This window comes from Ranitomeya variabilis, chromosome 7, assembly GCF_051348905.1.
Source record: "Ranitomeya variabilis isolate aRanVar5 chromosome 7, aRanVar5.hap1, whole genome shotgun sequence".
NCBI lineage: Eukaryota > Metazoa > Chordata > Amphibia > Anura > Dendrobatidae > Ranitomeya > Ranitomeya variabilis.
In genome coordinates, this window is record NC_135238.1 from 30,913,366 (window position 1) to 30,927,314 (window position 13,949).

Below are 13,949 nucleotides of genomic sequence, written 5' to 3' on the forward strand. Positions count from 1 at the left end.
CGGGGGTCTGGTTACATGCAGCTCCCTGCTCTGCAGTGACAGGTAATGGCCGCCAGTCCGGCACCACAGTGACTGCCGGGGATCAGATGAGTTTTCTGTAGATCATTGTCCCTAAAATACATTTTTTTTAATTCTATTTTCTAACTTTTGACAAACTACAATGAAAGGAAAAATCTAAATAACCAACAGATCTAGCAGCGGCGCCGAGATGAGAAGAATAGAGAGGTGGGAAAAGAAGAGGACAATAAGCGGGAAATTCAAAATCGCCAACCGTTCTGTGCTCAACCAATCAGAGACGAAAGGGAGGAGCTTTACTGCTAATTTAGTACTAGACATCTCGCCCTGGAAGCGCGTCATCTCTGCAGTTCTCTCTCTGGTCCATTCCTCCTCCATATAAAGAAGGAGTCCGTGCGGCTCAGGAATCAGTTTTTGTTCACTGTAGAAGATGTCTGGTCGCGGCAAAGGAGGAAAAGGTCTCGGGAAGGGCGGCGCCAAGCGGCACAGGAAGGTGCTCCGTGATAACATCCAGGGCATCACCAAGCCTGCCATCCGCCGTCTAGCTCGCAGAGGAGGCGTCAAGCGCATCTCCGGCCTCATCTATGAGGAGACTCGCGGTGTCCTGAAAGTCTTCCTGGAGAACGTGATCCGTGACGCCGTCACCTACACCGAGCACGCCAAGAGGAAGACCGTCACCGCCATGGACGTGGTGTACGCGCTCAAGCGCCAGGGCCGCACTCTCTACGGCTTCGGAGGTTAATTGTGTTCTCTTCTGTCCTGACAACCCAAAGGCTCTTTTCAGAGCCACCCACATCTTCTTGAAAGGCTGCAATTTCCTATTCCTGCTGCCGAGACGTTCACACTATCAGTATTTGTAAGTCAAAACCAGGAGTGGAGCAATCAGAGGAAAAGTATAATAGAAGCACGTCACCCACTCCTGGTTTTGGCTTATAAATAATGATGTGAAATACTGACCGAATACTGAACGTGTGATCGTTGACTAAGGTGCGGAAACGACCCGATTAGTGAAGATCCTGCTACCAATATGTGGGAAGAGGGGCAGGTAATAATCAGCGCTGACACCGCAGGGAATCTGTATAGAATATAAGCTCGGCCGTGATGGCCCTGCAGGAGGCCAATCTGGTGGGGCTGTTCGTGGACACCATCTTTATACGCTGTACATTTTAAGACGTTCTGTCTGTTCCTTCTGAAGCTGGTTGATGCTGTTCTAATGATCGAGAACAGGGATATATCCGCACTGGGCCGTTCATAGTAATTTGTGCACAGCTCTACCGTATTCTGCTGATACTACGGAGCAGAAATCCAAGTCCTGGTGTTGAGTAAAAGGAGATTCTGACACCTTGTATCTTCCTGCTCAGATCCGTGTGGGTTGTAGGAGGGCTGCGAATAGTGAAAGCGGCTGGATTGATGAATGGCCTCGGAGTGTAGACTCCTATGTGACCGCGTCCTGATCACTAGACTCTGGTATGGATGGCGGCCACTGAGATAAACATAGATCCCATATATACACCAATATGTAATAGAATAGGTCGTGTCCGCAAACTATAAGCGGCTCCGGTGCTGAGGCCGCATGTTTCGGGTACATGTCAGTTGATTTAATTTATTAAATGACTGAAAGAGGAGCCTCCTGCTGAACCTGCACATGCAGATTATTGCAGAAGATGCCTATACTGCGCCGACAGTGACTAACCCCCGGCATCCATTACTCGGAGAACCGAGAACCAAAACAAGAGGCAGTCTGCTAGAAGTTCCATCTGTTTGGGAATGTTAGGACATAACTTACTAGCAGCCGCACTGAAGGTTACATGATAACCCGGCTTCCCCACTAATGCTGGTGGGAGAGTTTCCCGTCATCTACTGTATTAGCCGCACACTCTGGACCATTTATTATAGAATACTGCGGTAATAGCAGCCGCTGCGGTATCACCAGGAGACATGTGGCAGGATGGACATCAGGCCTCTGCTGACCGCAGCACAGATCGTGTATATAGTTGTATCTAATTCCAGATACCGCGGGGGCACATGTGTTAGCAGACGCTAGTGTGGACCATCGGCCGATTACAGCTCTCAGGAAGAGGATGTGGGGGCTCTTAAAAGAGCCTTTGGGTGTGTGGACAGACGTGGAGAAGCGGCACTCACTTGCTCTTGCTCGCCTTGCTGCTCTCGGTCTTTTTGGGCAGCAGCACGGCCTGGATGTTGGGCAGGACGCCCCCCTGGGCAATGGTCACCCCACCCAGCAGCCTGTTCAGCTCCTCGTCATTGCGCACAGCCAGCTGCAGGTGACGGGGGATGATGCGGGTCTTCTTGTTGTCCCGGGCAGCATTGCCGGCCAATTCCAGGATCTCGGCGGTCAGATACTCCAGCACAGCGGCCAGATAGACCGGAGCGCCGGCGCCGACTCTCTCGGCGTAGTTGCCCTTGCGAAGAAGCCTGTGCACACGGCCGACTGGGAACTGCAGTCCTGCCCGGGATGAGCGGGTCTTGGCTTTAGCACGAACCTTTCCTCCTTGTTTGCCGCGTCCAGACATGATGGCGAGAACTGTAAAAAGAGAAAATCGAATGTAGAAGAGACCGTGTTGTGTCGCCTTATATAGTCTGCTGCCCCGCCCTCCTCTCCTGTCGTTGGATGAATCTGAAGCTGCCAATGGAGAAGAGACTTGGAGAACCACCAATGAGCTGCAGAGGGCGGAGCTTATTACCGCTCCATTGCTCAAATGAGTTTCTCACACAATAGAAAACGTTTGCTTTGAGCAGAATAGATAAGGGGTGAAAACAGATATTTGTCTTGGAGCAGAAGAAAATGCAGAAATATTCTGTTGATTTGTAATTTGCACTCGTTAGAATTGTGTCTTCTATCAGTCATGAATTGCACTGACAGGCTGGCGGGAGAGGGGTTAATCCCTGTCAGGGCTTCTTACTCCGCTCCATCTATACAGGAGCAGATTCCCTGCGGTGTCCGCGCTGATCCTATCACTGCCCGTAAAACAAGTCTCTTATGTTCTACCAGGAGCCTGATGTGACGCTGCCGGGTCTGGGGTGGGGGAAGTCGCCGCTTCTGTAAAGCAAGTGTGTAGTGGGGAGCAGCACACACACGGCCACTGAGGAGTTAAATGGAGGCGGATATTCCTGTATCTGGGATTGGTCGGCGCCTGCGGATGTCTCTCGCTCATTGGCTGATCACAGATCCGTTGCTTGTTTTGAATTTCCCGCTCAATCTCTGTTCTTTGTCCGTCGGATTATTACCGGCCCCTCTGCTGGTAGCGGCGGTCGCTGTGGATACCGGTGGGGGCAGCTCTGCCCCACTGATAATACCGGGTCCTGCCTTCCCAGCTGTCTGCCCCCAAACACCGGGATCGGTGGCCATTATTATCCTGGTGAGGTTATAATAGTCCTCAGAGGCGCCATCCATCCAAACATTAGTGTCCAGGACGTGGTCATCACACAGGAGTCTCCGTACCCGGTACACAGGCCGTCCATCTATCCAGCTGCCTCATACAGCCACATTCCCTGTGAATATTCGTTGCCCTGTTCATCTCACACGGATCTGATCAGGGAAATATTACGGCACAGCCCATATCCCTGGAAATCGTGTTATATTTATTTTGTAGATCAATATAAGAAACAGCATTTGTGCCAGGATGGGAGTCACCAGGACTTGGGCATCTTACAGTCAGACCTGTGATCGGAGCTCTCTGCACTGCAGTGATTTTATCTAGTCCTGTCATATTAACCCTGTGAGATCTGTGACATCCGTTATACATGATTACATCTGGTGCTAGAGGATCTTATCCTGCGATTATATTGGGATATGTATCCTATGATTCGCTGTTCCCCTCCTCATTCTCGGAGCTTCTACATGTGGATATATTGCCCGAGAGCCGCCTGTCCTGACACTGGATGAAGCGGGGGAGGAAAAGTGATAGAACAGAAGGACGATCAGTAACTGAGCAGGAATCCTGTGAGGAGGATGTGACGGCCGATAATGTAACTGCCTGACCTGTGAGATCCTGACACCACAGTGTAATGTTCTGAGCAGGGAACTCTCAGCAATCTCCTACACATGATCGTCCATTCCCCATCACAGACCTCCTGCCTGTAGCCGTAGGACGGATCTGTAATGGGGAGACATGGTGGGATCTGCTGGGAGAGCAGAATTGGTCTTCCCTGAAATGTCTCTTGTAGGATACGTCCCTGACCAGTATATCGTCTCCACAATACTGATTGTGACGGGAAAGGGGAGATCTGATCGTCTCCAGGTCAGACACACGGGCACATCACAGCATGTGGAGAACACGGAATCATTCTCTATAGCCATGAGAGGAAACCGGGGCGGATACTGCGCCGCTAACCTGGAAATCTGCAGATTCCTGTGTGGGATGTAAGAGACCAATGATCGCTCAACACAAGCAGATTCCCCGATGTCGGTCCTGGGACCACGTGTTATATGAAGACAAAGGACTGGAAAAAGCGGGAACTGTAAGCGTGTTACCATTGGCAACATTAGCTCCTCCCTCTGCTGATTGGCTGAACACAGGACTGTTAGGGGGGGGTTGAATTTCCCCGCAGCTTCTAAATGTAATGACGTCACTTCCACTGTAATGTAATGACGTCATTTCCCTAGATCAACTCCACCGACCACAAATGTCTCCTGTTATTTGATAAACAAGAGAATAATTAACTAATAAACGAGACCCCAGAATGCCGAGATCTGTGCAGCAAGGGGTTAAATAAGAAGTCCCAGAACACAGAGCAACTCACCGAGAAATGCCCAGATTATTCCGGACAAGGTTTTCTCACCATCTCCCTCGTCACCATTAATTCCCTCCGTTGCTTCACCTGCTATTTCCCGTCACCAGACGCAGAGCCCCGGGCGGTGAGAGCAGACACCTCGGGGAGACTCCATATAGTGCAGTGATATCTCCAGATGGTGCTGGAAACCCCTGTAATTCTGTATACCTCCATATAACAATGCAGTGCACATCTGTATACCGCTGTATGCCCCCTGTAATGCAGAAATCCCCACACACAGCAGTAAACCTTCCATGTAGAAATAATTACCTCTATATAGTAATGTATCTTTACGAATAGTCCTTTCTACCCCCATATAGTGCGACATACTGCGATGTAGCGGTTTGCGGTATAGTGCAGTAAGTGTCCGGTAAGGGCATCACAGCAGTATGCATGGCCCCCTCACACATACAGATATGAGCCACCATCCTCTGTGGAAGTTACATATGGAAACGGGGAAAAAAGATCAGAAATGACCCTCAATATTACTGAATTACGAATGTACTTTTTATCAAGATCCATTTTAAGTTATTCTACCGGATTTTCCCCTCTTGGATGGTTTTGTCTATCAAGACCCCGGTAGGGAAACATTTAGTCAAGATATAGTTGAGAGCTCTTATCTTGTAGGTTGAGTTTTACTAACATGTTTTTATTTTCCCTTATTAAGGTCATTCAATTAAAGCTATCATATTACTTTTCTCCTGTTACGCGGTTAGTATTCTAACAGTACGCTTGTCTTTCTCCAACCTGCTTGGATCTGTGTCTTATCCTACACTTTCCTCAACTTTGATCCCTTTTTCTTACCCTATTAAAATTTATTTTTACCGTCCCTCTTTTCTTTGTTTGTTGTATAAAACTCTATGTGTGTATTTGACAAATCGCCCTGCGCTCAGTGGCTTTTCATTCCAGCTCTTGCTCCATGGATCGTCCTGATTCTTTGTGGTCTCATAGTCCTCTTGTATTAATTGAAGTTCATGATTCTCACTTTGTTTCTCCAAACATTTATTAACTAAATGACTCCAGTCCTAATGCAAAATTACAGGAATGCGCCCGTTTTTTTTTTGTTTTTTTTTGTTTGTTTCTTTTAATTGTTAGTCATGTGAAAAGTGTACTGGCAGCAACCCAAAATAGAAAAATAATCCCTACTACATCGGCCTCTATAGTGCCAGAGGCATTTACTTTCTTATAAGCAGAACTTCCTTCTTAGGGCTCCTTACTCACCGGCAATACCCCGGCACTGCACCCCGCACAGAGGAGCGGAGCGTGCGGCTGCATCTATTCCTATGCGGCCGCATGCTCCGATCTGAGTGCCGGGTGCAGAGCCGGGTTTTAAACATGCGAGACTCATCCGAGTTGCTTGCAAGTGAGTAGTAGCCCTTAGATGTTAAGGCAGTGCCCCCATTAAATGCTGCAGGTTTGTTACTGAGTAGCTGTAGGATGGCTTCTGGGTCCCAGTAGGGCACTGTAGGAAAAAAACAGGTGGGATTCACTGCAAATTACAGCACAAAAGGCATTATTTTTGCAGCAAAAATGTCCCTTAAACTTCCCATCAGTAGCAATCTGCATCGTGCATTTCTCCCCACCCATAAGGTGGCTTTGGTTATCCAAATCCATCTTCTTTATGACCCCAGTGGCCCATTCTGGTGGGCGCTCCTGCCGGTCCCCAGCACCTTCCCCACCTGCTATTTGCTTCTCTTTCATCGTGTGCTCCAGCCAGTCTCTTCCATGCTGTACGGAGGAATCGGGGTCCCCACTGCACAGTTTGGACTTCACAGCGAGAAGGATTTCACAAGCCTTTAATGCCACTGGCCGTTCAGAGTCACAAAGACAAGTCAATAAGGCCTGGAAAAGCCCGACTCGTTCACATTTAACCAGAGCGTCTGAGATGGAACCTGAGCTTCTGCTAGATGGCAGCCCTATAGTGTAAGGGCACGTTAGGGATGGCCCCATCTCCAATGTTTGGGACATATAGGAATCTGCCAGGTCCATTGCGTTCACCTTCACCTCCCAATCAAATTCCCTGCACGTCGTCTCCTGAATCTGGGACAGCACGGTGTCCGAGTCTTGGAGTTTTTGCATGTGACCGTTCCATAGCCAATTAGTAAACACCTTCACCACCGCCCTCCTGGGGAAACCTTCCGTGCCATGACATAGAATGTCCATTAGATGGGGCACCAGATCCTGTTGGGAGGACACAATTAATGATTATTAAATTTCCATAGCATATCATCCCGCACCACAGCGGAGACACTTTAGGGAAGACAGAGGCGGGTTATCACCACTTCTGTCTTCTCCTTTGCAACATATTGAAGTATCGCCAATGCTGATGGGTATAATGGACCCAGCGATCACTTGGCTGGATGTGGAAACGTGCAGAGGAAAAACTATAATGATGAAAGGGATTACAGCAGCACCGAGCGCAGATGGCAGTGCCTAGAAAATCTAGTACACCAGCCTCATTCTGGAGAGGTGCTGACATGAAGGATTGATCATCTCTCTCTGAGAGAGAGAAATAGAAAGAGAGAGAAAGAAAGAGAGAGAACGAGATAAAGAAAGAGACAAGGAGAGAGAGAAAAATAAAGAGAGAAAGAGAGAGAAGAAAGAGTGAGAGAGAAAGAAATGAAGAAAGTAAGAGAGATAGAGATAGATAGAAAGAGAGAAAGGAGAGAGAAAGATTAAAAGAGAGGAGAGAGAAAGAGAAAAACGAGGATGATGAAAGGGATTACAGCAGCACCCCAAGTGCAGATGGCGGTGCCTAGAAAAACTAGTACATCAGCCTCATTCTGGAGAGGTGCTGACATGAAGGATTGATCATCTCTCCCTGAGAGAGAGAGAGAGAGAGAGAGAGAGAGAGAGAGAGAGAGAGAGAAAGACAGAGAGAAATAGAGGGAAAGAGAGACAGAGAAAGAGAGGTAAAGAGAGAAATAGAGCGAAAGAGAGAGAAAGAAAGAGAGAGAGAAGAGAGAAAGGAGAAAGAATGAAAGAGGAGACAGAAATAGAGAGAGGGAAAGAAAGATAAAGAGAGATAGAGAAAGGAGAAGAGAAGGAGAGAGAAAGAGAGGAGAGACTGCTCTATACTGTACACACTGCTCTATATACTGTACACACTGCTGTATATACTGTACATACTGTACATACTGCTCTATATAATGTGTACACTGCTCTATATACTGTACACACTGCTGTATATACTGTACTTTCAGCCCTATATACTGTACATACTGCTCTATATAATGTATAAACGTCTCTATATACTCAGCTCTATATATTGTACACACTGCTGTATATACTGTACACTGCTCTATATACTGTACACTCTGCTCTATATACTGCATACACTGCTCTATATACTGTACATACTACTCTATATACTGTACACTGCTGTATATACTGTACACTCTCCTCTATTACACTGGCCAACAGTGAAAATGTTTCTGAAATGAAAATAGCTGGTTTGTAATAATTTTAGCATCCTAAAAACGAATATGTTACTTAAAAATCATTATTAGCTCTTGTTGCTGAGATACAGGTCATTTAAGATTATTATGCAGGAAAATAGGGAAATTTTGAATTTTCAACAAATGTGTATTGGTAAACCTGATTACAGACCTGTTGAACCAATGTCAGCCATTTTATTCATTGTGTCTGCATAGTTTGTACTAATTGAAGTCTCTTTCTCTTGTTGCAGTAATTTTGTGGAGAGAATTTACACTTTGAAAATGCCTCGTAAATGTGCAAATATTGTTAACAATTTTTGTTACGTGTGTGGTTATGTGACATTTGCCAACCAAAGAAGACCAATTACTCCACTTGTGAAGACTGCTTACCATCATTACTTTGCTTATACGTGGCACTTAAATACGTGGCACTTATATACGTTGCATTTTGAGACCTATCATTTTTCCACATTTTGGTCCACAGAGTCATGTGAGGTCTTGTTTTTTGCGGGACGAGTTGACGTTTTTATTGGTAACATTTTCGGACACGTGACCATTTTTTATCACTTTTTATTCCGATTTTTGTGAGGCAGAATAACCAAAAACCAGCTATTCATGAATTTCTTTATACCGTTCTGCGTTTGGTAAAATTGATAAAGCAGTTTTATTCGTCGGGTCAGTACGATTACAGCGATACCTCATTTATATCATTTTTTAATGTTTTGGCGCTTTTATACGATAAAAACTATTTTATAGAAAAAATAATTATTTTGGCATCGCTTTATTCTGAGGACTATAACTTTTTTATTTTTTTGCTGATGATGCTGTATGGCGGCTCGTTTTTTGCGGGACAAGATGACGTTTTCAGCGGTACCATGGTTATTTATATCCATCTTTTTGATCGCGTGTTATTCCACTTTTTGTTCGGCGGTATGGTAATAAAGCGTTGTTTTTTGCCTCGTTTTTTTGTTTTTTTTCTTACGGTGTTTACTGAAGGGGTTAACTAGTGGGACAGTTTTATAGGTTGGGTCGTTACGGACGCGGCGATACTAAATATGTGTACTGTACTGTGCAATTTATACTCTTGTAATGAATTCTTATCGCTACCTACAGCACATACTTCCATGGCGTGTATCTAAAAAACGAGAGCTAATTAAACAATTCTGTGGGTATATTTGAGTTTCTCGACCCAAAATTAGTAATATTTGCCTATTTTCATCAAAGAAACATAAAAAAAGTTGTTTTTTGTTGGCCTGTGTTATCAGTGACACTTATTACACTGCGGATCTGGGCTGTGCAGATGTGATGTGTTGCACTATATATACTATATACAGCTGTGCTCTGTGTAGACGCTGGATTTTGCGTCTCCGCCTTTCTCCCGATATTCCCCTTTTGCACAATAGTGGGGGTCACATAAATCCGTTAATATTTCACAGTTTCCTCCGCGGAGAGTCGCACTGTGAAGCTGTCGCCTTATCAGAGCTCTTCCCTCCATTACAGGCCGCAGCGGTCACAGCTTCACACGGGGTAAGACACGATATCAGGCAGGTGATTGCAATCAGCCCCCGATGTGGATCATCTATTGATGTGGAACACAACCCCCCCCCCCCCCCCCCCAATACTCTGCACATACGGGGTACAGTGATATCACAGGTCAGGGAGGGGGCAGTCAGCGGAGGCCGTCGCCTGTGTTACCCTTCTGGCAAATCCCATAGTGAATGAATGAGGCCGAACGCAATGTTGCTGTAGTGAGTGACCCGTTACGCGGCAGATGCAGAAAAACTGCAAGATCTGCTGCAAAAGGCGACTTTCACATCAGCGATTCTTGCTAAAGTCACTGCCGATAGTGTCATACTCACCAAAGGGGGAGGCAGCACGACGCCCGGTGTCGGGTCGGACGATCCGCTCTTGTATAGTGATCACCCCCTGGAGTCCCTGATTAGTGGCGCAGTATCCGCAGAAGCGGCGCTGGACATAGCGGGGAGCCGGTACACGGACTGATCGGTGGCCCCATCCTACTCGCAGGTGATTTGTTGCTTCGGACATTCCCGCTCCGTTACTGCCGGTGCTCACCAGTTGTTTCTAGTTGGGGAAATGTCGCAGCGATCAGTCCTGGGCTCTGCACAGACAATCTGGTCAGCTGAGAGAGATCCGGGTGAGGAGCACAGGGGAGAGGCCGAGATCCGATCACTGCTCCTCTGCCGCTTGCAATAGGTGGCGTCCTCCGATCACTTGCGACAGTGAGAACATCAGTGAGAGAATCGCACCGACCGAGAGCAATAAAGTCACAACCGGCAGCAAAGTTATCAGGTTGATCACAGGATCTACCAAGGTAAAAGCTCCTATATGGAAGAATGCAGCACTATAGGGGGGCATACATCACTATGCATGGGTAAAAACGAGACATGGGGGTTTCCAGCGCTCTATTGAGGGTATGCAGTGCAACATGGTGTGTGTAGCACTATAAGGGGAGTATATAGCACATATGGACGGGGGTTACAGTGCTACATGCGATACACAGCATTATGTGTAAGGTATACAGCACCGTCTGGAGTTTATACAGTGCAATATGGAGTTGTAAAGCACTATATGAGGGTATACATTGCTATATGGGCATACATCGCACTATATGATGGTATACATTGCTATATGGGCATACATCGCACCATACGGGGGTACGCAGCAGTATATGGGGATTTACAGCACAGTCTGATGGAGGGGAGATTTATTTATGGAATAACCAATGAACTTCAGAGGGCGGAGCTTCTGATGTTGATCACCTGATTTTCTCACCCAATAGCACAGCGATCTGTCATCAGTGCTCATTTGCATGGACTGGCTATAAATGCTGCTGCTCTGGGAGAGTCAGGATCATTTTCCTCTCACTTGTGACAAGAACTATTTGCTTTCATTATGGCTGATCCCAAATCTGCCCCAGCGCCCAAGAAAGGCTCCAAAAAAGCCGTGACCAAGACCCAGAAGAAGGACGGCAAGAAGCGGAGGAAGAGCAGGAAGGAGAGCTACGCCATCTACGTGTACAAGGTGCTGAAGCAGGTCCACCCCGACACCGGCATCTCCTCCAAGGCCATGGGCATCATGAACTCCTTCGTCAACGACATCTTCGAGCGCATCGCAGGGGAAGCCTCCCGCCTGGCTCACTACAACAAGCGCTCCACCATCACCTCCCGGGAGATCCAGACCGCCGTGCGCCTGCTGCTGCCCGGAGAGCTGGCCAAGCACGCCGTGTCCGAGGGCACCAAGGCCGTCACCAAGTACACCAGCGCCAAGTGATCGGCTCCTTCCTCTGCTCCTCACCCCAAAGGCTCTTCTAAGAGCCACCCCCACACCCTCACTAGAAGAGCTGCTTCTCCGCTGCCTCGTTAGGTTTTGTTCCGTCCTCATCTGGAGATGTGTCCTAGTGAGATGTAGATCGTGCGCGGTATTTGGCGTCCTGCTCCTCACTGATCTGCGGCCTTTCTAGCACACAGGTGTCTGGTTCCCGGGTTAGTAGCGCAGTAGTTGTTCCCTATAAGACCAGCTGCGGGGAGGGAGCGGGATGTGATTGGTTTCACCGAGCACAGGAGGTGGCTGCCGGCTCAAGCTCCGGTCTTAAGGTACCTTCACACGAAACGACTTTACAACGAGAACGACAACGATCCGTGACGTTGCAGCGTCCTGGATAGCGATATCGTTGTTTGACACGCAGCGTCAAATGAATTCATTTATTAGAGCAGATCGGGGAGCGCTGTATGTATCAAGTCCCCGAGCAGCTCCATCCCCAGAAGAGTCTCATACAGAATCATAGAGAAAAGACTCGGCTCCATCTAATCCGGTTACAACCTCACCAGAATAATAATGGCGACCGATCAGGAGAACAATCCCCGTGTTTGGGGGCATGACAGAAACCTAACAGATTTATGGGGGATATATCCGCACACTGCCTCCCAGAGACCCCTCTATGCGCACAGTACAAGCCCCGATGTGATGCGGTTACTACAGTGCTGCCGTGAGGTGAATGTGTTGATTCTGCTGCATATTATACTGAACAGGGGGCAGCGAATATTCACAGGGAATGTGGCTGTATGAGGCGGCTGGATAGATGGACGCCCTGTGTACCGGGTACGGAGACTCCTGTGTGATGACCACGTCCTGGACACTAATGTTTCGGATGGATGGCGCCTCTGAAGACTATTATAACCTCACCAGAATAATAATGGCAACCGATAAGAAAACCCATCCCCGTGTTTGGGGGCAGACAGCTGGGAGGGCAGGACCCGGTATTATCAGCGGGGTAGAGCTGCCCCCACCGGTATACACAGCGACCGCCGCTACCAGCAGAGGGGCCGGTAATAATCCGACGGACAAAGAACAGAGATTGAGCGGGAAATTCAAAACAAGCAACGGATCTGTAATCAGCCAATGAGCGAGAGACATCCGCAGGCGCCGACCAATCCCAGATACAGGAATATCCGCCTCCATTTAACTCCTTAGTGGCCGTGTGTGCTGCTTCCCCAATAGAAGCTCCTGTAGGTGATCGGCGCCGGCCCCTCCTCACTGTCTGCAGGCGAATTCCTGGGAGCGAAGATTCTGTCCAGCGATGTTCTAAAGCGACGTCACGTTGCTCTGCAGCTTCCATCCTTGTAATTTGGTGACACAATTTATGGCTGATAGAAGACACAAGTCCAACAAGTGCAAACTACAAATCAACAGAATATTTCTGTATTTTCTTCTGCTCCAAGGCAAATATCTGTTTTCATCCCTTATCTAGTCTGTTAAAAACAAACGTTTTCTATTGTGTGAGAAACTCATTTGAGCAATGGAGCGGTAATAAGCTCCGCCCTCTGCAGCTCATTGGTGGTTCTCCAAGTCTCTTCTCTATTGGCAGCTTCAGATCCGTCCAATGACAGGAGAGGAGGGCGGGGCAGTAGACTATATAAGGCGACACAACACGGTCTCTTCTTCACACGATTTTCTTATCTGACGTTATCGCCATCATGTCTGGACGCGGCAAACAAGGAGGAAAGGTTCGCGCTAAAGCCAAGACCCGCTCATCCCGGGCAGGACTGCAGTTCCCAGTCGGCCGTGTGCACAGGCTTCTTCGCAAGGGCAACTACGCCGAGAGAGTCGGCGCCGGCGCTCCGGTCTATCTGGCCGCTGTGCTGGAGTATCTGACCGCCGAGATCCTGGAATTGGCCGGCAATGCTGCCCGGGACAACAAGAAGACCCGCATCATCCCCCGTCACCTGCAGCTGGCGGTGCGCAATGACGAGGAGCTGAACAGGCTGCTGGGTGGGGTGACCATTGCCCAGGGGGGGCGTCCTGCCCAACATCCAGGCCGTGCTGCTGCCCAAAAAGACCGAGAGCAGCAAGAAGAGCAAGTGAGCGCTGCCGCCGATCCCTACAAAACTAAAGGCTCTTCTAAGAGCCACCCATACCGTCACCACAAGAGCTGTAATCGGCTGATGGTCCATACTAGCGTCTGCTAACACATGTGCCCCGCGGTATCTAGATACAACTACATACACGATCTGTGCTGCGGTCACCAGAGGCCTGATGTCCATCCTGCCACAGTGTCTCCTGGTGATACCGCAGCGGCTGCTATTACCGCAGTATTCTATAATAAATGGTCCAGAGTGTGCGGCTAATACAGTAGATGACGGGAAACTCTCCCTCCAGCAGTAGTGGAGAAGCCGGGTTATCAGGTAA

General features: G+C 48.2%; 2 protein-coding genes and 1 pseudogene across 2 annotated transcripts; 2 read left to right on the forward strand and 1 right to left on the reverse strand.

The window, feature by feature from the left end:
• Positions 1 to 445: 445 nt before the first annotated feature.
• On the forward strand, positions 446 to 757 carry LOC143785710 (histone H4). Its single transcript, XM_077274794.1, has one exon. It carries the CDS (start codon positions 446 to 448, stop codon positions 755 to 757), a length of 312 nt encoding a protein of 103 aa, XP_077130909.1.
• A 958-nt stretch (positions 758 to 1,715) lies between these two features.
• On the reverse strand, positions 1,716 to 2,557 carry LOC143784863 (histone H2A type 1). Its single transcript, XM_077273494.1, has one exon. It carries the CDS (start codon positions 2,544 to 2,546, stop codon positions 2,154 to 2,156), a length of 393 nt encoding a protein of 130 aa, XP_077129609.1. The 5' UTR covers positions 2,547 to 2,557; the 3' UTR covers positions 1,716 to 2,153.
• Positions 2,558 to 13,221: 10,664 nt separating this feature from the next.
• On the forward strand, positions 13,222 to 13,625 carry LOC143784864 (histone H2A type 1-like; annotated as a pseudogene).
• The last annotated feature ends 324 nt before the right edge of the window (positions 13,626 to 13,949 follow it).

Bases quoted from the DNA above. Each gene is read 5' to 3' on its own strand.
- LOC143784863 (XM_077273494.1), bottom strand. From the start codon at position 2,546: ATGTCTGGACGCGGCAAACAAGGAGGAAAGGTTCGTGCTAAAGCCAAG.
- LOC143785710 (XM_077274794.1), top strand. From the start codon at position 446: ATGTCTGGTCGCGGCAAAGGAGGAAAAGGTCTCGGGAAGGGCGGCGCC.